Genomic DNA, 25956 nt, shown 5'->3' on the forward strand with positions numbered 1-25956 from the left:
ATTCAGTCTGTATTTTTTTTCTTTTTTTAAAATATATTTCTGTTGACTGCAGAGAGGAAGGGAGAGGAAGAGATAGAAACATCAATGATGAGAGAAAATCATTGATCAGCTGCCTCCTGCACGCCCCCTACTGGGGATCGAGCCCACAACCCGGGCATGTGCCCTGACTAGGAATTAAACCATAACCTCCTGGGTCAAAGGTTGATGCTCCACCTCTGAGCCATGCAGGTAACGTTCCTCCAGAGGGCCTGGCAGTGAGTCACAGCCTTTTTGGGGGAGGGAATGAGCTCTGGTGACTGACTGCTGGGGGTGTGAGTGGGGGTGGGGAGACAGAGGGCGTGCACAGCAGGGTGTGACCCAGGCCCTGGGCCCTGTTCCGAAGTCTGGTGCTCCTGCCACCAAACTGCTATTTGAGGAATAGGCCATTGGTGCCTATTTTTAGGCTGGTTTTGTTGCTGTGTCACAATTAGGCAGGAACAGCCAGGGCAGCCACACCTACGTGAAGCCAGCAAGGCGGGGCACCCTCGGAAGCACTTTGCCTACGTCCATCCCTTGGTTGCAGCAGCAGCCCTGTGAAGCAGCTTCTCGTCCCCTGATCAGTAGGATGGATCGGCCCTCTCTGGAGAGATGCCTAATAGAGATGTACGGACAGGTGGAGTGGATGGAGAGCTTAAGCGCTAAGCCCCAGGCTGCCTCCCCAGTCACCAGCTCCAGGGCCCTGCTGTCAGCTGGCAGGTTGCCATCGAGGTCTCCTCAGACCTCTGCCTCCCTCTCAACCCTGTCACGAAGGATCCGTACCATTTCCCAGAGGGCGGTTCCTCCGGTTCAGAGCCGGGGTGTTGGTGGACTCTTCTGCATGCCTGTGCGTGTGTGCACCAGGTGTGTGTGGGTCGGATCTCGCCTGGGGAGACTTGGCCAGCAGGGCTGAGCCTGGGCTCTCGGAGCAGGTGGGTCATGAGCTCGGTTCTGCACCCCTCCCCTGCCTGGGAGGTGGAGGTCAGCTGTCTGCTGGACACTTTGCTTTCTGGAATGTACTGCACATTTAAGGACATTTAGTGGCATTGACACTGTTTATAAAAATGTTTCTTCTATTTTCCCTGGGCTAATTTTGTCTGGTGGTAAATTTATCTAATGGCTGTATGTGTTTTATGATAGTGAACTAGAGGCCCGGTGCATGAAAATTCATGCACTGGAGTGAGGGGACCCTCAGCCCAGCCTGCCCCCTCTCACAGTCCAGGAGCCCTCAGGGGTGGGAGGCAACCCAGCGATCAGGGGAAGGCGATGCCCCCATCACACCTCTGCTGCTGCCACTGCCGGCAGCGCAAGCCTTGGCCGGCCCTGGTTACTTGAGCCTCGGGCGGCCCTGGGCGGCTGGGCATTCACCATCCGAGGCTTGTCTAAGCCTCGGGCCTGCCCTGGGCAGCTGGGGGGCTGAGGGCAGGTCCGGCTGCACTGCGCGCCTGCCACCACCACACCCCCCCCCACCCGGCCCCGCCCAGCGGGGCTGAAAGGACTGGGGGATTCCATCTTGTGGCTATGGGCGCTGCCATCTTTGTGATGTGTGATGGTCAATTTGCATATTCCCTCTTTATTAGATAGGATGCACGGTTGGCTGTGGCTCCTCACTGGTGTTTGTGCATTGTTGACACAAGTCCCTTCTCCCCAGTCACCCATGGGTCCAGGTGCTCCTCTTACCTCTTACCTCTTCCTCAGAGGTGAGGGCTCTTCCTGGCTCACACTTGGGGTCAGTGCAGAGGCCTTGCTTTACTGTGCGGAGAACACATTTTTAAAACAAATGGCCCTGGAGAGCTAGACTAGAAGGGACTTTGACCCTAACCCCCACACCATCCCACCCCATTCTTTTGAAGGTGAAGGCAGCACCTGGCCTTTTAAGGGCATCCCAGACACCCTGCCTCCCTCCCTCCCTGTCAGCCAGCAGGCCTGGCTCCAAAGGTTACATCGTGTCACAGGCAAAGCCCAAATCAGAGCACTTGATATTACACATTCGAAACACTTTGGCACAGGTTTTAGTTTAAAATAAAAGTGATAACCAAGAAGCAAAACGTGTTTTATTCTTAGCCCTAGACTAGGAGGGTGGGCGGCACGTGCCTCTACCTTAGCGGGCAGATTCGGTTGTCACTCCTGTCGCGGGGAGCTGTGCTTGGCAGGCAGCCTTCCCCTCTGGGGAGACCCCAGTCGACCTGGGGTGGGTGCATTGGTTTTGGATTTTTGTTGCTCTTGCCATATCTTTGGGTGAAGTGATGTGTTTTTCCTTTGCTCCTGATTCTTTCCCTTCAGTCCAGTCCAAATAAGTGGTTGTATTTTCAGAGTTCTAAATGCAGCCGCGCAAACACACTGAGCCTGGGCCTGAGGGTTTGGCGTGGGTCCGGCTGCTATTTACATGTGCCAGAGCCTTCTTGGAAGTCACTCCACTTTCTCTCTGCTGAGGCTGTGAGCCTGGGATCTCAGAGCACTGGGGAGGGGCTGTTCACTAGGAAATTCTCCCCTCCCTCCAGCTTCATTCCTCAGGCCGGGCGGGGCCCAGGGAAGTCCCACTTCCAGAGGGACCCTGGCTCTGCGGTGCTGAGGGCTGGGACCTTCTAACCTCCCTGCAGTGTCTGTGCAGATGGGCGCGTCCCCATTCACCCAGGGCGGGAAAGGTGCGTGCCGGTGCCGGTGCCGGTGCCGGGCTCGCAGGTGGGGATGTTCGCACATTGCCACTGCAATAAGCAAAGGTAAATCCAGCGCAGCCTCAAAGTCTGTTGACGGCCTCGACGGAAAGGTCATCGTCTGAGATGGGGTCCCCAGGAGGCTGTGACTGGTTTGGCCCACCTTTTACTCCTCCCTCCCCTGACACAGCCACACTGAGTTCATCAGAGAACCAGGGTCATTTGTGGATGTGACCACAGCAAGGTCCCTGTCGGCAAGGACTGCACAGTGGAGCCAGGGGACAGCTTAGCTGCCCGAGCGGGACATCCTCAGAGGCCCCGAGGGGAGAGCCGGGCCTCTTGCTCTGGGGACCTGTGCCTCTTGCCTGGCTCCATCCTGCTGCCCCTCCCCCACTGGGGTGCGGCACTGACCGAGCTTGGGGACAGTGGTTGATGAGATCCAGGAAACTCCAAGGGGAGGTGGAGATGCAAAATTGAATTTTCTAGAAACAGACATGCCCCATTTGTGAAACTGTTCAAAGAAAGGATCACCATCCTGATGGGTCACAGCCAGTTCCCCAGTTGCAGGATAGATGGAGCGGCCGAAATCACACCGATTTCTCCAGGGGACGTCCGTCACCAGGGACGCATAATGAGTTTGATTTTGAATGTCCACCCCAGGGCTTTTGTATTCACAGCCAGAAAATGGGGGGACTTCCTGGCAAGTACCACATGGGGACTGGCCCCCATGTGCCCAGTGACCGTTAAAGGTAGGTGTAGACACGTCCATGGAGGTACACCACACCCCGCATCCCGCTCCTGAGAGATGGCCGCTGCTATCGGGTTAGTTGGGTATGAGTCTATCTAGACAGCCTTCTCTGCAGTTGCTTGCATGCTGTCTAACCAGCTAATCACCTGGTGTACAGCTGCGGGCTCTGGACTCGTGCTGTAACCAGCGTTTATGCTCAGCGTGCTGCCTGTCACCTAGTGTGGGACTTTTCCACGCACGGCCAGATTTTGTGCAAGGTGTGTGTCCTGGGGGTGGGGTCTACACCTGCAGCAGTGTCCGTTCTGTCATCTGTCTGAGCTGCTCAGGGCACAGGGTCAGGTGTGTGAGGGCAGCTTGCAGGGGAAAGAGAGGAGAGGTTGTAGGAAGTGAAGCAGGCCCGAGAGCACACGTGTGTGCACAAGACGAGGGAGCATCTAGCCCAGGGGACGAAGGTGACTGTCCTGCCCCAGGAGCTGTGTGAGGAGTGAGCCAGGGGTGTTCTCAGATGCCCGGCTGAGGTGCTGTGATGCCTGCACTACCCCACCCCTCTAGGTGGACGGCAGGCTTTCATCCCTGTCTGTGCAGCTGCTGGGAATTCTTTGGAGACCAGAGGGCCATTGAGAGGTGCAGGCGTGGAGGGGGGCGGGATGCCAGGACTGGCAGTGAGATGGTAGGCACTGCCCTGACCAGTAGGGAGGGAGTTTGCATGTTTGTTTTGTTTTCCAACCTCTTTTTATATAAATACTAGAGGCCCAATGCATGAAATTTGTTCAAGGGGCTCGGGAGCCCCCCCCCCCCCCCGCCCCCCCGCCCCCCCTCTCCCCTCACGGCTTCATCCGAAGGTCGTCCCAAAGGACATCTGGTCTAATTAGCAAATTACACTTTTATTATTATAGATATTTTTATTGATTTCAGAGAGGAAGGGAGAGAGATAGAAATGTCAATGATGAGAGAGAACCATTGATCAGCTGCCTCCTGCATGCCTCCACTGGGGATTGAGCCCGCAATCCGGGCATGTGCCCTGACCAGGAATCGAAGCGTGACCTCCTGGTTCATAGGTCAGCGCTCAACCACCGAGCCACACCAGCTGGGATGTTTTCCAACGTCTAATCCATTGCTTGTGACTCGTGCTAACCCCAAATGTCAGTGACAGAGGGGGCCCCCAAATCACATGGGGTGTGGAGTACACACAGGCCCTCTGGCCTCTGCACTCCGCCGCCTGGGGAGGAGTGCTGGGTCCCTGTGTGTCAGTCGGCCCGGCAGACCCGCAGCCGGGACCATGATTAGGTTTGCTGGGCATTACAGCTAATGGGCAGTTTATTCTCATCCTGCAGCGCAGCCACAGAACAGCAGGGGCCATGGGATCTTGCCTGCTCCTGGGCTTGCCCTCAGCCTTGTTTGTGGAGAAAGATGTTCAGCCGACTCTCAACCTGACCCTGCGCTGCCCCGCCCTTCACAGAGAGATAGCCCACCTTTTGTTGTTGTTCTTCATCCTCACCTGAGGACATTTTTCCTTTGATTCTTTAGCGAGAGTGGAAGGGAGGAGAGACAGAGAGAAACATTGATTGGTTGCCTCCCTATGAGGGCCGGGGATCCAGCCTGCGACAGAGGTACATGCCCTTGACCAGAATGGAATCCTGGTCCCTTCAGTCCCAGGTTTGACGCTCTATCCACTAAGCCAAACGGCTAGGGCGCACCCTCTTTCCTTTTGATTGCTGTTGTCTGTGGGAGGTCAGGGGCAATGCTAGCCAAACATGCCCAGGCCAGTTCAGTTGGGAGAAGCGGGAAGCGCTCAGGCACCAGCTGGTGCAGGTCTGCAGGGCAGGGGGTTTCTATAGCAGAGAAGGTTCTGGGGCCTGAGAGATAAGTGGTTTCACAGATAAGTGGTTGAGACAAGTAGAGCCGGGATCTAAGCAGGCAGCCCCACCTCTCTCTGGGGGGTGTAGGTTAGTCACAGGTGTGGACGAAAGGGGCCACGTGCTGACCTGACAAGCTCAGGGAAGGCCTGCATGACGGTCTTGCAAACTCAGAGACCTAAAGTAACCACAAAGGATGGTCTGAAATTACACTTTAACTAAAAGCAGTTATGGTGGGCAGTTACATCCTAGGCTGGTATCTTCCCTGACAAGGTCAACCTTTACCTTAACTGAGCCTATGTGTCTTTTTGCGTCTATAATAACTTGAAATGTCTGGTAACTTGTAACTTCCCTTTTTCCGGAGCCCGTGGGGCACAACCTAATGTGCCTGGTACCACAAATTCCTTCATTGTTAAGTTAATTGTTCCTGCACCCACCTAAGTGTGTGTCTATCATTTTACTTTTTATCCAATCCCAGGCGTTTCCCTGCTTTGCTTTCTCCCGCCTCTCTATTCTAGCACCAATGGATTTCATGTAACCCACCTATGTCCCTTCCTTTGATTGCAATGTATAAATATAGATGTAACCCGACATTCTCCAGAGCATTATCTCAGTTCGTTGAGGTTCTGCTTCCCGGCATATGTTGACAGTTTGGCTCAAATAAACTCACAGAAATTCTTTACAGGTTTCAGTGTTTTCTACGTTAACACGGTGTTTCCTGTCATTATTCCTCATGAAGCACCTTTGGGAGAAGTTGACACGTTGGCACCCACCCAGCGCTGTGACTCCCAGATGGAGTGATGGGCCAGTGATGGTGAGGGCACAGAGCCCTCTGGGCCTTCTGCCCCGGCTGTGAGCAGGTGTGATCCCGGGCCCTGGGGACCATGCTGCCCCTCGCCCCTGCCAACCTCTCCATCGGGCGTGTGGCCGACATTCAGGGCCATGGGAAAGAGTTAATCCTGATGGCTTGTTCTGCAGTTGTCCTCTGGACTCATTGTCCTCTCCTATCCAGACATCTCATTATCAACAGCAATTGCTCTGTGAATTAAACAACATTACTGACCGTTTGCAATTCTTTATGGAGCTAATACTGTCGGGTGCAATTATATCCATCACAGGACTGACAGGAGGTCAGTGTATGACTGAATAGCCAAGTTTCTCTCCTGTTTTCATCAGTGTTTATTCGAACCAGGAGGATTTTTCTTGCTTATTTCAGCGTTGTCTTAACTTTCACAAATAAGATGGTTGCCTCCCGCCAGCATCTAAGCTGCACTGTGGTGATCACGTGTTCCTGTTGTGCGTCCACTCAGGGCCCAGAAGGAAGAACAGGGGTCCACTTCCCCATCTCACAGTGATGGCTTTGTATCTAACCTGGCGATGTGTTCTCTCTGGCAAGTTCTGACTCGTACCTTCTCCTAAAGTATCCTCACTTCAACATTTTAAAAAATATATATTTTATTGATTTTTTTACAGAGAGGAAGGGAGAGGGATAGAGAGCTAGAAACATCGATGAGAAACATCGATCAGCTGCCTCCTGCACACCCCCCAGTGGGGATGTGCCCGCAACCAAGGTACATGCCCTTGACCGGAATCGAACCTGGGACCTTTCAGTCCGAAGGCTGACGCTCTATCCACTGAGCCAAACCGGTCAGGGCTCACTTTAACATTTTTACTTTCAAAATCTTTGCACTTTCACTTCAGGTGTTACAATGTTTTACAGAATCCTTAAAGTCCTGGGCCGCAGGCTGTAAGGGGCATCTCTTCATATTTGGTGGAGGAAGGGAACATTTTCTTCCTCTCCATTCTCATTCCCCAGTCCTCTACCCTCTACTTTCCTTATCCTCAGACAGGAATCTCTCTCTCTTTTTTAATTTACCTTTGTTGTTGAAAGTATTACAAATATTTCCCTTTGTGGTTCCCCCCCGCGTTGACTCCCTTCACCCCGCACCCGCCCCACCCAGCCTTCACCACACTGTTGTCTGGGGCCAGGGCCTCTGCTTATAAGTTCCCTGGTTAGTCTCTTCCCACCCCAGATAGGAACCTCTTAAGCCTTTATTTACACACCTGGTGCAACAGTGGTCCCGGAGCATTTGGAACCAGGTTTGTTGTGAAGCATTTAGCATTCAGGGGCACTCGGAGGAAAGTGAAGGGTAAGGGGCACTGATCCTCTGAGAAGTTAAAAAGCTTGCAGATCCCCAGAGCTCCTCCTGGCTCCAGACATGTCCCTTGGGGGCTCCTCTGGAGACAAGAGAAAGGATCCGGGCAGACGCTGGTAGGGCTGTGAAGGATTCTGAGCTGCATCAGGCCTCCAGAAAGATGCTTGGGTCTCTCAGCCAGGGCATGGCTAGTCTGCGGCAGTGATTTGGGGGTGTCTTGGTGGCCTGGTACACGTCACCCTGTACTCAGAGGGCCTTATGAAATGGGGGGTGGGGTAGGTGGTTGTCGGAATGTGGGGGTGGGAAACTGTCTTGTTTGTGGATCTTTGAGGCCACTGAATTTCCGGGGAAGCCTTAAATGAATCTGGTATCCCAAGGCTGTGTGCTTTATTCCATTTTCAAGGATCTGAGGATTTTCAAGTTAGAAATTAAATCATACCGTGGAAAACAGCGCAGTGGGCATCTGCTGGGCCCTGCGTTGGACAGTCACCGAGTATTGTGCATGAACCAGTGTGCAGGGTGCCACCAGCTCTTTCCTGTTGCCTCGAAATGGACTTTATTTCATTACGGACCCGCACTTCCTCCCTCTGCACAGACACGGGCCACTGTGGGAGGCACAGTCCCGTTTCCTGTGGACGGGCTTGGCTTTCCCATCGTGGTTCTCATTTATATTTTGGGTTTACGAGTGCTTTAAACTAAAAATAAACGCTCCTTCACTTTTCTGTTGCTAAAAAGAATTTTTAAAAAATCTTTGTGAAATTTAGGGTTTCACATAAACGTCTCAGTCCCCGAGATAACATGTTTTTAAAATTTCACCTGCAATTTCAGGTTCTCTTTTCGACACTCGTGTGTAATTTCCTGGGGTTTGTCTGGAGCCTGTATTTGTGGTCACGAGCCCAATGGATGGAGCGGGAGGGGAGCCGGTGAAGTTGCTCCCGCCGTGGCCACACGCTCAGCTCTGGTTGGTAACCTGGGAGGAGAAATGAGAGTCCATAGCTCTGCTGGGAGGCAGGCTCATTCCGTCCACGGTGTGCTAGTGTCTAGGAACTAGGTGATCTTTTAAAAAATATATATGTTTATTGATTTCAAAGAGGGGGACAGAGATAGAAACATCAATGATGAGAGAGGATCATTGATCAGCTGCCTCTTGCACTCTCCACACTGGGGATCAAGCCTGCAACCCAGGCATGTGCCCTGACCGGGAATTGAACCGTGACCTGCTGGTTCATAGGTCGACGCTCAACTACTGAGCAGCGCCAGCCAGGAGGAATTAGGTGATTAATCCGTGATCCCTGGTGGCAGCGAGGAGCTAATTAAGCAGTTGGGGTTTGGGATGTGTCTCCTCTCATCCCAGGCCACATTGTGCTTCTGTTCTTTGGCCCAAGGAGGATTTACAAACAAACATTTCTGGCTTTCAAATTGGGGTGCATATTTTGTGTGCAGTTTAATGATGGCCTGACATTTCTTGGTTAAATTTGGGGTTCTGCATAACAAACATTTTGGAAAACAGACCTCGAGCTGAGTCCCTCAAATTAGTGTTATTAGCAAGCAGAGGCTGAAGGGAATTTGTAGTCTGGTTGATTGTAGAAAAGATCTGGGATGGGAAATGCAACTTCTCCGGGGAGTTAACGTGAAAATAAACAACGGGATGGCCTTCTTTTCAGTTGTCTTTCCCTCGCTTCAAACTGCAGCTCGCCGCCGCAGATGGGCAAGATCTGTCCTCGCATCTATCAGTGTCAGTGAGTAATTGCATTCCTTAGGATCCAGAGTCTTGTCCTTGTCATCGGGAGGTGGCGGGGGCCCGGGGGTCAGAGGTGGCCCTGGAAGGGGAGGCTGGGAAAAAGCAACTGTGTGTTTAGAGATGAGCTTTTATCTGAAACCAGCCTTGAATCCTTTGTAGCTGCATCTTTTGAAAAAATAGGGAGAGACTTGGGGACGTCTGAGGGCCAGCGCCTAAGCCGCTTTCCTGAATCCCATCAAGGGTCCAGTCTGCGTGTCCTCTAGGGAGGTTCCCGTCCCGTCTGTTCAGAGACCAACTGTGCTGTGATTCAGGGGTGCACCGAGGGACCCCTGGCTGCCAGTGGTGGGGCCAGCAGGGGGGGGCAGCTTCAGAACCTGGGCTCCTGTGGCTGACATGTGGACGATGGCTCCCAGCTCCTCTCCCCAGAGGCTGCCTTGGCCATGCCCTGCCATCCGCAGGCCCAGCATGGTGGCTGGCCCTGGTCCTCGGCAGCCGGGAGCCGAGTTGGCCCAGGTGCAAGGGTGCCTTGGCCTCCACACATGTCTGAGGCTGTAAACGAGGTGGATGCAGACGGCAGCAAATGGGGAGGTGTGTTGGTTGTGGTAACCATAATCTTTTGGTGGTGTGTGTTTAAAAAGTGGTGCATCATTAAATTGAGCTCATTTGAATTCCCACTTACCTTCTTTGTTTTATTACTAAGGTCTGTATTAAAAACTATATTATTTGATTTTTTTCATGGTAGAGTATAAAATCTGAAAGGTACCAAAACATAACAATGAAGAGAAAGTCTCTTCACTCCCCTTGTCCCTAAGCCATCTGGTTCCCTAACTCTTAGTCACCAACTGTTGAGTTTTTAATCCTAGCTGAAATGTTCTCAGCCTGGACAAGCTCATGTCTGTATTTTATACGTGATGTGTGCATGCGCGAGCTTGTGCGCGTGCACACACACTTCTGTATGTTAAGGCTTTGAGCGTTTTCTCAGCTGCCTAGTATTCTGTTATATGGACACTAGAAGCCAGGTGCACAAATTCGTGCCTGGGTGGGGTCCCTTGGCCTGGCCTGCGATTGGGCCGATTGGGCCGGCCAGCCAAGGTGTGGAGGGACTGTGGGAGGTTGGCTGGCTGTGGGAGGTTGGCTGTGGGAGTGTACTGACCACTAGGGGGCAGATTCTGCGTTGAGCATCTTCCACCTGGTGGTCAGTGTGTGTCATAGCGACCGGTCGTTCGGTCACTTAGGCTTTTATATATATAGATGCCCACATTTACATAACCAATGTTGCGAGTGTTACACACCTTCTGGGGCACCTTGGTGCCTGCATTTCATGTTGGGGAGCCCATTGGAGTCACCCCACAGGTCCTGTAACACCACATCCCTATGTTCCCAAGAGAGCAGCTCATGACAGAAAATAGGTGTTTTCAGTGAATCAGCGATGTTCACTAGTAAGGAGGATGTTGGTTACCATTTGCCAAGCACCAGCTGGTCTGGCCCATGCTGGCACCATCCACGTTCATCCACTTGCAGGTGATGTCTTATCGGTGGTACTTCAGGGTGGTGCCTGGCGGCCCAAAGAGTGGTGGCCAGGTGCACAACTTCCTGTGCACCCGTGTGCAGCCCCCAGCGTGTTCACTTCATGGGGACAGAAGCATCCCTCATTTTCACTTTCATGAACATCCTGCCTTTAGAGCTGCAGGGGCACCTCTGCCCACCTGCTCTGCCAGCTGGCCTGGCGTGCGGTTCCCCGAGAGCCCAGCATGTGATACTGAGCACTAATCTCCACTCCTTTCAGCTAAGGTTGCAGGTTAATTGGGTGTCTTGCATCTTCTCCAGCTGCTTTGGCCTCCCGGCGCTCCTGACCCACCAGCCATCCTTCCCTCCTTCCACCTGAACACCGGCCGCCCTCCCCTCCATCTTTGTAGGGCCATGTGTCAGCTCTGTGGCATGGCCACCCACCCATTTCATGTCCCCATGGATTGTGTTCGCCTTGTTTACTCTGAGTGCGCTTCCTGGCCTTCCTCGCAGACCCCAGTGGGTTGCACGGCTCTGCCATTGGCTTCCACTCCGCATCCGTTTCATTGGAATCTCACCCATCCCTCTGAAACTGGGGGCGTTTCTTGACTCAGGCATTTGGTGAGCCATTTCTTTGCAGAGGTAACACAGAGTAATGAGATTTCTGAATTTGTGGAAAATGCATAGAAAGTGAATCCCCTTTGGAAGGAGAGGGCCAGAGCTGCTGCCACACTCTGCTCCTGGCCCATAGAGTGTGGCTGTGCCGTGGGTCTCACGGAGGAGAAGTGACTTGTGTGGGGCATGGGAGATCAGGTCATTGGGGTCATCTGTGTTGCATGTGGGGGTGAGAGGCAGAGATGGCGGGCAGGGGAGGCCACCCCAAGGGTACTAAGGGTATGGCTGTGCTGAGGGTCCACGCTGGTTGGGGACTCGTCTTTCTGACATCCTCAGGTATATTCCTGAGAGACAGAACTTCAGCAGAGTCTTCTACACTGTGAAATGTTACATTGTTGTTTTTCTTTTTTAATTTAATAAATCTTTATTGTTCAGATTATTACAATTGTTCCTCTTTTTTCCCCCCATTGCTCCCCTCCACCCGGTTCCCACCCCACCCTCTGCCCTTACCTCCCCCGCACTGTCCTCATCCATAGGTGTACGATTTATGTCCAGTCTCTTCCCGCACCTCCCACACCCCTTTCCCCCGAGAATTGTTAGTCCACTCCCTTTCTATGCCCCTGATTCTATTATATTCACCAGTTTATTCTGTTCATCAGATTTTTTATTCACTTGATTTTTATTTATTTATTTATTTAAATATATTTTATTGACTTTTTACAGAGAGGAAGGGAGAGGGAAAGAGAGTTAGAAACATCGATGAGAGAGAAACATCAATCAGCTGCCTCCTGCACACCCCCTAATGGGGATGTGCCTGCAACCAAGGTACATGCCCTTGACCGGAATCGAACCTGGGACCCTTGAGTCCCCAGGCCGACGCTCTATCCACTGAGCCAAACTGGTTAGGGCTATTCACTTGATTTTTAGATTCACTTGTTGATAGATATGTATTTGTTTTTCATAATTTTTATCTTTACCTTTTTCTTTTTCTTCCTCTTCTTAAAGAATACCTTTCAGCATTTCATATAATACTGGTTTGGTGGTGATGAACTCCTTTAGCTTTTTCTTATCTGTGAAGCTCTTTATCTGACCTTCAATTCTGAATGATAGCTTTGCTGGGTAGAGTAATCTTGGTTGTAGGTTCTTGCTATTCATCACTTTGAGTATTTCTTGCCACTCCCTTCTGGCCTGCATAGTTTCTGTTGAGAAATCAGCTGACAATCGTATGGGTGCTCCCTTGTAGGTAATTAACTATTTTTCTCTTGCTACTTTTAATATTCTCTTTTGTCTTTTGCTCTTGGCATTTTAATTATGATGTGTCTTGGTGTGGTCCTCTTTGGATTCCTTTTGTTTGGGGTTCTGTGCGCTTCGTGGACTTGTAAGTTTATTTCTTTCACCAGGTGGGGGAAGTTTTCGGTCATTATTTCTTCTAATAGGTTTTCAGTATCTTGCTCTCTCTCTTCTTCTGGCACCCACATAATTCGGATGTTGGTACGCTTGAGGTTGTCCCAGAGGCTCCTTACACTATCTTCAAATTTTTGGATTCTTTTTTCTTTTTGCTTTTCCAGTTGAGTGTTTTTTGCTTCTTTGTATTTCAAATCTTTGACTTGATTCTTGCAGTCCTCTAGTCTGCTGTTAGGTCTCTGTATATTTTTTATTTCAGTCAGTGTATGTTTAATTTCTAGTTGGTCCTTTTTCATATCCTCGAGGGTCTCGCTAAATTTATCGGCCTTTTCTAGAAAATTCTTGAAAAACCTTATAACCGTGGTTTTGAACTCTATATCCATTCGTTTGCTTCCCTCCATTTCTTTCATTTGTGATCTGTTTCTTAGTCTCTGCATTTTCGTTGCTTCCCTGAGTTGGTAGAGTAGCTTTGTATGCTAGGTGTCCTAAGGGCCCAGTGGCTCAGCCTCCCCAGTTACCTGAGGTGGACACTCTTGGTGCACCCCTTTGTGGACTGTGTGCTCAGCCTTGTTGTAGTTAAGTCTTGATTGTTGTTGGTATCACTGGGAGGAATTGATTTGGCTGTGAGGATCAGCTGTGTCTACGCTGGGAGTACTGTGCTGGAGACACCCTTATGAGAAAAGACTTGCAAAATTGCAAAAGCCTCTGTGCTCAGCTTGGATGGGGCGGAGTCTCAGGGCAGAGCAGACAGCCTTGGTTTCCTGTCAGCCCTGCCCTATGAGGCCCCTGGGTCTCAGTGTCCCTCGGTAATCGCTGCAAGCACCTCTGAGAGAAAGCCGCCCTCAAGTTTCGCCTGCTGCCAGACAGTCCAGTTTCTCCCTGAATGAGTCTGGGTTCCCAGAGTCTCGCCCAGAACTGGGGTTCAGTGCAGTCGGGAGCTTCCGTCTCCCTCCCGCTTGAGAAAGCCAGCCATGCACTCAGCCACCAGTCCTCTCTGCTCGTGCGCGTCTCCCTACCTCAGCCTTTTGCAGCTCCTCTGAGCCTCAGTGTGCTTTCTCTTTTCCTGACAGTCCAGATTCCCCCCGAATGAGTCTGTTTCCCAGCGTCTCGCCTGGAACTGGAGTTCAGTGCGGTCGGGAGCTTCCTTCTCCCTCCCGCTTTAGAAAGCCAGCTGTGCACTCAGCCACCCGTGCACACAGCTGCTCGTCCTCTCCGCGTGCGAGTCTCCGTACCTCAGCCTTTTGCAGCTCCTCTGAGCCTCAGTGTGCTTTTCTCTTTCCTTCTAGTTGTAGAATTTCCACTCAGCCAGCTTTCCTGTGGTTCTGGATGGTGTCCGTTTTGTCTTTTAGTTGTAGTTTTGAAATTGTTGTGTGAGGCAGCAGTTTAGGTGTTTACCTATTTTGCCATCTTGGTTTCTCCTTGAAATGTTACATTTTTAACATCTGTCATCATCCACTATAACATGATTTTGGGGATTTCAGATAAGGGACTTTGAGTAAAAACCAAAAGGCCCAAAGTTGGCTGACTGGCTATAGGGTCCGTTCCAGGCAGCCAGGTGCCTCCTGCGTCTCCACCCCTGTGAATGTGCACAGCCAGGACGTCCTGGACGGGGTGGGGCCTGTGGGCTGGGCAGGAGCCCATGAGGTGAGGGAAGTGGAAGCCACAGAGCCCTGGAGTCACGGGCAGAGTGTGGTTTAGGGGGGCAGAGCGCAGACTTGGAATCGGAACTGCCGTGTAGACGCAGGCAGGTCACTGTCTCGGGCGGAGGTGCTGTCAGGAGCTCTGTCTGCACTGTGGTGTCCTGGTCTGAAACCTGGCGCGTTGGGTCATTCTGACCTTGCACTTCAGTGTCCTGTATCTCACTCCGTCACCCTCCTGTTTTGCAGATGCCTTTGTGAACAGCCAGGAATGGACGTTGAGTCGATCGGTCCCGGAGCTCAAAGTGGTGAGTGCTTCTCTGGCCTTGGCAGTTGTCTGTGCTCACCCGCAGGAGGGGGCTCTGTGGCAGGCGGTGACCTGATCACACCCAGGCCTGCATCCCTGGGGCCTGCTTGTCCCTGGGGCCCAGAGTTGGAGCTTGCCTCTGGGTGTGTCCCTAGAAGGGCCAGGTGTAGCTGGTGGTTTGGGACTGGAGCCCTGAGTGCCTGTGAGGCCGAGATGGACAGCCAGCCAGAGCAGCCTATGTGCACAGGCAGGGTCCCTCCATCATATGCTCTTGTTTGTGTGTTTATGTCTCTCTCTCTCTCTCTCTCACACACACACACACACACACACACACACACACACACACAGCTTTATTTATCCTTTGTTGAATGTCATGGAAAATTTCTAGAATGATTCATGAAGCTTTGGAATTCATCATTTAAAAATGTGACTGTTACTGCATTACAAAGTAGTGGCATAAAATTAAAAGAAGAATTTTGTTTTTAGTACAAACTTTATTCTTTCAGTGATATTAGTTAAAGCTTACAATTGGCTTATGGAACATGACCTGGGTCTCTTGCAGCCACACCTTTGAGCCAGAGCCCCCTCCCCGCTTCCACTTAGGGTGCAGGAAGGGACAGACTTTATCTTGAAGTGTGATGTTCTTTGTTATGAAATAACTGGCTTTGGGGGGATGTACCTATGTGTGTGTATAGTTATATGTATATATGTTTGTATATATGTGTGTGTATATGCATATTTATGTGTGTATAGGTGTATGCACTTATGTATGTATTTATATGTATGGGTGTGTGTATGTGTATCTATATATGTGTGTATATATGTTCCTATATTGCCCTGGCCGGTGTGGCTCAGAGGTTAGAGTGTCGGCCTGCCCACCGGAGGGTCACAGGTTCGATTCCAGTCAAGGGCATGTACCTGGGTTGCAGATTTGATCCCTGGCCTCAGTTAGGGCATGTCAGGAGGCAACCAATCTATGTGTCTCTCTCACATTGATGTTTCTCTCTCTTCCTCCCTGCCACTCGCTCTAAAAATCAATGGGGAAAAAATATCCTCAGGTAATGATTAACAAAATATATGTGGGTGTATCTACATGCATGTGCATATGTGTGTATGCATATATATGTATTTATATATACAGGGTGTCCCAAAAATGTATGCACATTTCAAATAATTATAAAGGCAGTCGTTATTAAAAATACATTTAATTTCAAATGTTAATAGAAATCAGCTATTAAAGTGTGAATACATTTTTTGGGACACCTGTATATGTATATTTATGTGTGTATATATGCATGGCATGTGTATGTGTGTATGTGTGTGTACATGTGTGTCTTCGTATGTGCTTGTGTATACATGTACGTATATATGCATGTCCGTCTGTCCGTGTGTGTGTATACACACATATACATATCCCTCTGCAGTGATGGGCTCTGACCATAACGTGGGAGCAGATAAGCTCCTCCCATTCAGCACACATTGATGAAGCCTGCCTCACTTCTCCCAGGTTCCCGTTTGTTAGTAGCTCCAGGCTGTCTGCCCAGTGACCCCGAAGCCCTTGGACACCTTCCACGGGTTGGACATACGCGGGGGCAGGAACCTTGGGTTTCTCACTTCTGAGATGAGATTGCGCAGCATGGGGCACCCAGATTGTGAAGGGAGTGTCTGTGACTTTGAGTATGACTTTCATCATCAGGAAAAGCAAGGAGGACGTGTGGGAGGGCCCCTGACATTGGGAGGCAGGGTCACCATGTCCGCCGTCCCTGCTGCCCTCTCTGTGTGTCAGCCCGGCCATCGCCTTGCCTCGCTCTCCCACCAGAGCTTGACCTTCTCTGGGGCACCTGCCAGCGGGTTTCTTCCCTTGTGGGAGACAAGGGGTCTGTGAGTCGTGCCCGTTTTGGAAGAACGAGTTCCACAGGTCTGACCTGGGAACAGCCAGTCCTCCTGCCTCTGTGTTCTGAGACCCCTGGACCTGGCATGGTCAGGAAACACCTGTCAGTCGAATGCCACACAATTGGCGTCATGGTCACCAGGAGCTTTTCAGAATGGTTGGCCAGTTTCCCGAACACCCTCAGGAAACCAATGTTCTGTGTAGGTCCTGCCATGGGAGTGAGACTCAGGGATGGGGTCTCGATGATGATATTGTGGCTACACTGCAAAGCCCTTCCTCTGTGCAGGCATGTTGTGAGTGCTTCACATACTGTCTCATTTAACCCTGACCACCCCCATTCCACAGATGGGGAGACTGAGGCTCGAAGGAGCCAGTTAGTAAGGGCGGAGCTGGGGTGTGAGCCAGGAGCTGTGCTTGTCTGTCAGCCCTGCCAGGGGAATTTTCTGCACCGCGGACCCATTCTGTCCTCACTGTCCAGGGCGGCAGTGCTGGCCCCTGGCCCCATGTGTCTGTGGAGCACTTGAAGTGTGGCTCGTGCAACTGAGGGGTTGAATTTGAAAATTTCATTTGTTTAAATTGGAATAATTCCAGACTGACTGTACTCGCCTAGTGTTGAACCCTCTTACGTAGCCCCGATTTTGAGAGTTAAAGGTGTCCAGGGTTCCGCCAGCCCGCAGTGAGGCTGCTTACTACTACAGATATGTTTGCTGCCCGTTGAACAGCACGCAGATGTCTGAAATAAATGGCCGGGGGTGCAGGAGGTGTTGCATCAAGGGGAGCGTGGACTCCTGTTCTCCACAAGTAACTACCCGAAGGTTTGTTTGAGTTCTCCGAAGGCTTGACTCCATCCTGGATAAGGAAATGTGAGTGGTTCTGCAGGTCCTTAGGGGAGGTTCTTTTCCTCCTGCCCCTGACCCCTGTGGAAGGCTGGCTCTGCTCCCGGCGGGCGCCCCCTGGTGGAGGCCTTAGGCAGTTCGTCCTCTCAGGCCTCCTGGGCAGATCCCTTCTGTGCTAAGGAGTTTCAGCATCTACAGAAAGTGCTCCTTTGTTCGGGGGCAGCCTCTGGGTATCCACAGGGCTGCAATTGTCTCCTGCCTAGTCCAACACTCCAAGACAGGTGGCCCCTTAGGTCAGCGCCTTCGGAACCCCTGACTCCGTTTCACAAACAGAATTAAATGACATAATAGCAAGCCTCAGATGGACTCTTTATGTAACATTTTGCAATCAATCTTCGGGAATCTGTCAGAGAAAACAGCTCAGTGATTGCTCTGTTTTCAAGAGTGGTGGTACCATGCTGTGTCCTGAGGTTGTGTTAGGGTTAGATAATCAGTGACCGTTGCACCAGAGGGTCCCTGTATGCCAGGCGCAGGCTTGGTGCTTTTGTGCGGGCAGCAAGAGTGAAGCCAGCATAGACATTTGCCTGTAGAGGGGCATGTTCATCAGCCTCTAGTCCCGGCTGACTTCTGTGTTTTCGTTGAATTCCCAACTGGGATTTTTACTAAGAGCCTAGATTTCCTTTTCAGCAAACCTCGTGTGTTCAGCAGGTGAGTGGTGGAGTTTGGGAGGCAGGGAAGTCAGTGTGGGGAGAACGGTGCTCTCTTTCCCTCATGAATGGCAATGTGGAGCGCGGCGTCCTGCGGGCTCATGGCCCTGGCCCAGGACGAAGGGCCGGGGTGACCATCTCGGCCGCTCCACGCCGGCAGGTCTGTCGTGGCCAGGACACTGTCCCCCCACGGAGCCTGCAGGCCCGGGCTGGCTGCCTGCGCCCTCTCCTGTTGTACTTTCAGCGGTTCCCGGGCCCAGGGCAGCTCTGCCCTGAACGAGCCTTGTCCTTCGTTCTTCTTTTCCTCCCCACAGTTGGCTGCTGGTGTCTGCAGTGTTTCAGGTTAGGATAACGCCCGGGGTGGCGAATGTAGGTCTGTGAGATGGCCATTCACACCCACTAACACCTCCCACGCCCCCCAGGACTGACCGATTTGTCCCTCCTGGTGGGTCCGCCAGTTCTTGGCATGTCGTGGGCACGTAGGAAGGAAGGACCGTTGCCACGTGCAGAAAGCACCGGGTTACACAGTGTTTGATTCTCAGCGTTTTCCTCCTCAGGAAAGAGGCACTCTAATCTTAATTAAAAATTTAATTCTGTGGCACGCTGTTTTAAATTTTCTCAGCATGAAGCTGACAAAGAGCAGGTGCCCTTGAGCAAAGAATAATTAATAGGTAGAAATTCTCAGATTATAGAGGCCTCAGGTGAAAGGAAGACATAAGAAAGCAGGAAGGAGACAGCTTTATTTAGGATCTTCTGTGAAGTCTGGCTTTCAGCCACAGCAAAAGAGGAGCTCATTTGTACTCACTGGTGTTGGGTCATTCATTCACTCATTCATTCATTTATTCACTCATTCAGCCAGTGTTCCTGGGAGGCAGAGAACCAGGGAAAACGAGACACGGTCCTGCCCTTAGGGAGTGGTCAGTCCTGGGGAGTCAGACCTCATACTGATGCTGGGAAAATAAAGAGGGGAGTCCCACACAGCATGTGAGGAGGCCTGCATGGAGGATCCCTGCTCCCTGAGGCTGTGGCTTTAGGAAGGCTTCCCAGAGGAGGAGACATCTGAACTGCTTGCTGGCCAGAGCAGGAGGAGTATTTCGGGCAGTGGTGGATGTGGGAAGGTCTAGGAGTCTGGGGATGCGGTTTGGGAGCTGGGGAAGGTGAGAAACTAAAGGGCTGTAACTGGTGAGTGCGGGCAGGATGGGTAATAGGATACAGAAAAGTCAAATTTTAACTTATTTTTCACAGTTTCATGCCAAGTGTGTTTTCTCCTGTGTGTGTTCTTCTAGTTATTGGCTTCATCATCCGTTCTCTTCACCAGCCATTATTTTTTCCTTCCATCTGTCCTTCCTTTCTTCCATCTACCCATCCATCCAATTGTCCTACCCTCCCTCCCTCCTTCCTTCTCTCCTTCCATCCATCCCTCCATTCACTTATCCATTTCTCCTTCCCTTCATCCATCCACCCCTCCCTTCCATCCATATCTTCATCTATCCCTCCATCCATCTCTTTATCCCTTTCTTCCTCCCTCCATCCCTCTCTTCATCCCTCCTCCATCCATCCCATATTTACCAGGCACTTTGCTGGGGCCAGAAACTGGTAAGTGTAGGGATGTGGAGTTGGTGAGTTGGTGTCCTTGCCAGTATCCAGAGACATAGTTCTTGGTCTTCGGGGACCTCAGTGTAGTGGGGGACCGAGCCACGAACATCCCCAGCAGTCATGGTGTGCAGAGGAGGAGCAGGAGGACCACCCCAAACTGGTCGGGTGAAGAAGGCGGGAGGGCCACGGACCTGCTGCTGGCCTGTGTGTCTGCAGACAGGGTGAAGCTTTCAGAGGGAGGCTGTTTGCTGCTGCTCCTGGAGCGTGGGCTCTGGCCTGCAGGCAGTGGGCAGGTGGGTCCCAGGCTTGTGAAGTGAGTGAGAACACCTGTGCTGCAGCCGCACCCATGTTCCAGAGAGGCAGGCTTGCTCTTGTCCTCTGCCTGGTACCAGCCTCGTCCCTCCACCCCTCACCCTCGCCCCCACATCGTCATTAACCCGTGTGGCTCATTTCACCTAGTCGGACCCAGCTCCAAACTCCTACCCCCAAAGCGGGTGCAGGTAACCATGCACTTCCTTGGTGACGGAATGCACCAGAATGTCCTCCTCATCCCCAGTGCTCTGCACACCACCATGGCCCACAGCGTTCCTCGCTCAGCACGCGGAGGGTTCACAGGGCACGACGCCCTGACTCGCACCCTTTCCTGGTGGACCCACCGCACGTGGTGTGCAGGAGAGCGCCTCAGCCGCAGGTGTGGGGTGGTGTCCACGCTCTTAGGGCTGGCGAGGCGGTGAGAAGGGGGATGCTGACGAGGGAGCCCAGTCCCTCTCCTCCAGCAGGAAGATCCCTGAGCCCATGTCTGCCCTTCCAGCCTGTGCGCGGTTGTGATTGTATGTAGCCGCACTGTACATTTTAACTCCCTCCGCTTGTAGATTGCCGAATAGCCGCACTGTACATTTTAACTCCCTCCGCTTGTAGATTGCCGAATAGACTGACTATGTCTCTGGATCCTGGTCCTTAACAATCATCCGTTGCTTTGTTTCAGGGGATCGTGGGCAATTTGGCCAGCGGCAAGTCGGCCCTGGTGCACCGCTACCTGACCGGCACCTACGTCCAGGAAGAATCTCCCGAAGGTACGCGGCCTGGCAGGCAGGCTCAAGCTTAGGAGAGCTTAGCTTTAACCTTTCTGTAGCATATCCTAAATCGTTACTTCTGTGTATCACATGTCAAGAAAGTAATAGAGCACCAAGCAGTAGAACTCTTAGGTATATTGTTTCTTCTCCAGTATTGGTCGCTGACCCATTATATTCTCTGTGGCATTCAGAGCAAGAGTAGAACCATGAAATACTCTTGAGTTGATTTCTTCCCTAATAGTCCTGTCCTTTCCAAATGTCAGTCCAGTCTTACTCCCTTAAATACTGCTCGGCTGTTTCTCCGCACGGGATGTTGGGTTTATCCATTCTGTGTACGTCCTGTGACGTAGTCGTAGATATGAGGCATTCAGATGCATACCACCACCTATTGGAGTATGTTCCCCCTTTATAGCATGTGATAAACATGTAATGGTCATTTTGCATGAGAATAAGATGTTTCGTTCGCCATTAGGCTTTTCCTTCTTCAGTTAACATATCCATATTTTATTTTCTGCTGTAAATAAAATGCTGTTAGGAACCCAGCAGCCCCTGTGTCCCTAATCCAGGCCTAGTTCACAGGCAGTTTTTCTAAATTTTGTTTTCTCTCCGTATAACCTTGTAAAATCCAACTCTGAGACACTGAATTTCTGGTTCCTTCTTTTTCTTACTGGCTGTTCCATTCTTTGCAGATATGGATGCAGGTAACTATGCCCTTTCTTCATGGTAGCGCTTGTCTTGTTTGGAGAGAGGAGAGGCGGCTGTGTCCTGTAGCGTTCCCTCCCCTCCTCGTCCTGTGCTCCATCCTGTTGCCTTTGATTTTGCCTTTTTTTTAAGTTGAACATTTCACCTGTTGCGTCCCTTAGATGTGTTTTTAGCAGTAGTCTAGCTTCCTGTGTTTCCTGTAACACCTGTTTAGTGTCTAACTCCTGTCCTGGGGCCTGTGGAACCTTCGGATAGCGTGGAGGGATGGATTCTGTGGCCACCTTTGCTCGGGGATCTGCCATTCATTTGCGGAACTTTACAAACACATAAAAGCCCCGTGGTGGTCCCCAGGGAGAGGCCGACTTTTTGCGTGAACCAGACTGAGAGGATGATTTAGAAAGACCGGAGATGAACTCGAAGGCTTGAAGGTGGGAATCCGTGCGCAGACACGTGGCCCTGGTGGAAAGTGTGTGCAGGTGCATGGTTGCAAGAGCTTAGGGAGGCTTTCTGACTCCTGGGGTCTGCACCTGGTTGGGCTGATTTGTTTCTTTGTGTCTGAGTGTGGCTTTGATTTTCCTAGACTGAGGTTCACTGGTACCTCAGGTGTAGCTACTGTATAGGTTGGTGACCCCAGCGGCTCAGGGTCTGGGTAACCTGATGGCAGGCGTAATGATCACCTCTCCAGGTAAAGCTGCCTACACCACCCACCACACCCTTCAGGCACTCGGATGCGAGCCCTGCCCCTGGGGTGCTCTGGCTGCTCTCATTAGGCTCTGGTGTCTGCCTGGCTGGTACCGTGGCTGGTACCGGAGTCTCCGGCCCTCTCCCTCAGGGACGCCTCTCCCTCCCCCGTGTTGTCTTTGCTGTGGCTGTGCTCTTGTCCCTGTGCACGGTCACAGTTTGTTCTGTCACATTTGGGCCTGACTGTGATGTCTTTGCAACTGGCCTTGTATTTTTATTAGCATGAGGGCATTTCTCTTGAATGTCCATTCGTTAAAAGTAAAAATCGTACCCAAACTACGGCCCCTAATAGTCCAGATTCTTTGTTTTTTCAAGTAACACTTTTTGCTCTACTGGATTTCATGGTATCGCATACAGTTTTCTAAACACGATTTCAAAGGGTGGAACTGCGTGCGTTTGTACACACAAGGACATTCCTTCCTCAGCTGCGCGGTGGAAACGTCTCTTCCCTCTGGCCCGTGCCTGAGGCTCTGCGTCAGGAGGAGGACAGTCCACGGTCTTCTCCCTCCACCTCAGGAGCTCACCCGGGCACAAGGCCACCGGGCCTCTCACTGACTGACCCCAGGGCAAGGGTGAGGGGGTGCTGCGAGCTTGGAGCAGCACCCACCGAGGTGCACCCAGTGGACGTGCATCGGGGCCTCTGGGTGCTGTCTTGTGCTGGAAGCTCCTTAGCCCCTGAACCCCTATTTCTCAAAGCCTGGCCACCCGCACCTGCCTAAACCAGGCAGGTGGCCATGTCTACGGAGACCAGGAAACTGACTCCCACAGCCTGTCCATGTGCCCCCGGCGGGTCTCCAAATGGCAGCAGGAAGGGACCATGGTTGTTTCAGAAAGAAAATGAATGAGAAAAGCCTTGATTTCTCCCTGTCTCCCCATGGAAGTTTTTTCTCACAGCCAGGGAGCCTGTAACTGCAACGTGGTTGCCATTTTTGTCGAGGGCATTCATTCCTATGGCTCAGTGCCTGTGCGTGCTTTACTGGGAAGCTGCATGCGGAATGTTCTGGAGTTGGAATGGACTGTGTCTCTGCACAGGTTTATGGAGAGCATTGGAGCCGTGGCATCCCCCCGGGGGGTGCAGGAGGTAGAAGCCGATTATGGCTCAGCCCCAGCCGCGAGTCGTCAGGTCTGCCTGTGGAGGCCAAGGGTCAGGTTAGCCCAGCGGTCGGCAAACTCATTAGTCAACAGAGCCAAATATCAATAGTACAATGATTGAAATTTCTTTAGAGAGCCAAATTTTTTAAACTTAAACTTCTTCTAACACCACTTCTTCAAAATAGACTCGCCGAGGCCGTGGTATTTTGTGGAAGAGCCACACTCAAGGGGCCAAAGAGCCGCAGTTTGCCGACCACGGGGTTAGACCACAGCTGATGGTGGCGTTGCGGGCACCAGGCCAAGGGGGCTGGGCTTTGAGCTGGGAGACCTTTCCATTTCCTGGTGTTTCACTACCTCCTAACGGATGCTCCTTCCTCTTATAACTGCAGGAGTGGTCACCTGCCTCCAGCCACACGTGGCAGCGACTTTAAATGAAAAACATGTTGCTGGTGGTGGGGCTGTGTGACTCGCCCGTCCACATAGCTCATTGGAGCTCCCTGCGGCTTCTCACGTCTGCACAGGGCTGTTCTTTTGATTTAATTAATGTGTAAATGCCCTAGCGTTCCTCTGACCCGAACCAGGGCCCTTTAGATTGCTGGGAGGGGTGGTGAGGGCCTTCCTTCCTGTTTCAGTGTTCTCTCTCGTGACCTGCCGACCTACGCCGGAGCACACTTGCATCAGATGGAGTTTAGCGGGATCTCAGGGGATAATATTTGCTGTGTTTCAGTTGTGTGATTTTGGTTGGTATTTTAGTCGCGTGGCAAAGAGAGCTCATTCACACAATTCAGGTCGTTTTAAAGATACATTTTAAATGACAACAGGTTTAAAAGTTATGTGTGTTTTCTAACTAGTGAATTAACAAGGCAAAAGTAGGTAACTCAGTAGGGAGCTTTTGATTCCATGAGTGTAATCCAAAGAGTACAGGTTTTGTACATGCAAGTATGTTTTTAATTGTGTGTGTGTGAGAGAGACGTGTATGCGGGTGGAGTCCTGGAGCTGCCACAACAAATGACCACAAGCCAGCGGCTTAAAACAACGGGATGTGTTCGCCACAGCGGTGGGGCCCGGAGTCTCGGTGGCGGTGGACGGGGTTGGTCCTCCCAGGCTCTGAGGGAGAATCTGTTCCGTGTCTCCCTCCTCGCTTCTCGGGTTGCCAGCAACCCTTGGTGCCCTTGGTGTGTACGCACATCACTCCAGCCTCGGCCTCAGTCCAGGGGGCCTTGTCTCTGTGTCCAAACGTCCCTCTTCTCACCAGGACACCAGCACTGGAGGTAGGGCCACCCTCCTCGAATAGGGCATCATCTCAACTTGATCACATCTGCAAAGACCCTGTTTCTGAATGAGGTTACGGTTACATCAGGTGCTGGGGGTTTGCACCGGAACATAACTTTTTTGTGATAAAATTCGACCCACCGCGTGCGTATCGTGTGCATGCAGAGTTCACACAAGCTGCTCTCACAGCTGTGAAGTTGCCCCGTTACCTCTCGGTGGCCAGGCCTTGCTGCGATCTCACTGCTGGTCTCTTGAAGGTCACACGCACTTACTCGGTTCGTTTACATGTGACCTTCACACCTCTGATGGGATTTCACAGCTGCCACTCACTCCTCGGCCATTAGTGCCCTATTCATGGCTGCTAATTAGAATTGTGAGCGGCGTTTGGCGTGTAATCCGAGTTTCTACCTCACGTGCTTAATATTCACCCTGTTACAGACCCCAGGCGACCGCCACTCAGCTTTTAACTCTCTCCCTTGAAAGAGGAACGAAAGGCAGGCCGTTCAGTGCTGTGTGGGAATTTGAACAAGGACCCCCCTGCGACACTTCCCCCCGGCAGGCCAGGAGGCTGTGTCCCTGTCCCTGGGCACATCTCTCTGTGATTGCTCTTGTCTCGATGCGGCCGAGTCCAGCCTTGCAGAGCCACTTGTGTGGAAGAACTGGGGCCCAGGAGGCAGAGCTCCAGCCGGTGCCTCTCTGTTGGTGGGGAAGCAGGAGGGCCCACTTGCTCCCTGGCGGGTTGAGCAGAGGGTTTTAAGGTTGGTAGTGACAAACTTAAGAATGTCCGTAGAGCTTCCTTCCTGTGGTTATAGAATTAACGGCTGTCGGCCAGTTTTGCAAGGATCCCTGGGCTATGAAGTGGGTAAAAGTGCCAGGATGAAGTCAGACTGGTTGAGAAACGTCTTCATTCGGATCTGGAGCAAACCCTCCTCAGGTGTGGGCGTGGCGAGCGAGGCCCAGAGCGAGGGTCAGTGGCGGGGTCGCTGCTGCTGCTGCTGCGGCCACAGGAAGGGCTTTGCTGAGGGGCTTTCGCCAGGTATGACCAACGAGCAGTTGTCCCTAACGTTCCCAGGTCCTTGTGAGCTGAACCCAGCAGGATTCCTTCTTGCAGTGAATGGATCTTCAGCTTCTCATAGGCTCTTAACCAACTCACATTTGTGAGCAAAAATCTCCCTCCCGGGCCCTGGCAACACCGAATCTGTCTAGGCCCGAGGCCAGCAGGTTCCTGGCTGAGAGCCTGGGAATGGGTGACGTGCCAGCGTGAAGGCTGCAATGGCACCTCCTCTCACCTCCAGGAGGGTGGTCCTTCATCTCACGGTGACCTGTGAGCTGTCTCTTTCATTCCGGTTCTTTCCAACAGTGACCACACAGATGAGGCAGCAATCTGGAGCTTTCTATGCACCACAC

At 51.9% G+C, this 25956-nt stretch overlaps 1 protein-coding gene across 12 annotated transcripts in view; it reads left to right on the top strand.

Annotated features, from left to right (window-relative positions):
* AGAP1 (ArfGAP with GTPase domain, ankyrin repeat and PH domain 1) overlaps positions 1-25956 on the top strand; it is a 418249-nt gene that overhangs the window by 130531 nt on the left and 261762 nt on the right. For 7 of the 12 annotated variants that reach the window (XM_080670319.1, XM_080670321.1, XM_080670313.1 and 4 more), the window contains exons 2-4: positions 14582-14640; positions 20655-20742; positions 21432-21443. In XM_080670319.1, coding sequence (XP_080526445.1) covers positions 14582-14640; positions 20655-20742; positions 21432-21443 — 159 coding nt within the window. The remainder of the gene's footprint in view (positions 1-14581; positions 14641-20654; positions 20743-21431; positions 21444-25956) is intronic. The other 5 variants (XM_080670320.1, XM_080670312.1, XM_080670322.1 and 2 more) reach the window with 1 other exon arrangement.

The sequence above is a fragment of the Plecotus auritus genome (assembly GCF_963455305.1).
Source record: "Plecotus auritus genome assembly, chromosome: 5".
Lineage (NCBI taxonomy): Eukaryota > Metazoa > Chordata > Mammalia > Chiroptera > Vespertilionidae > Plecotus > Plecotus auritus.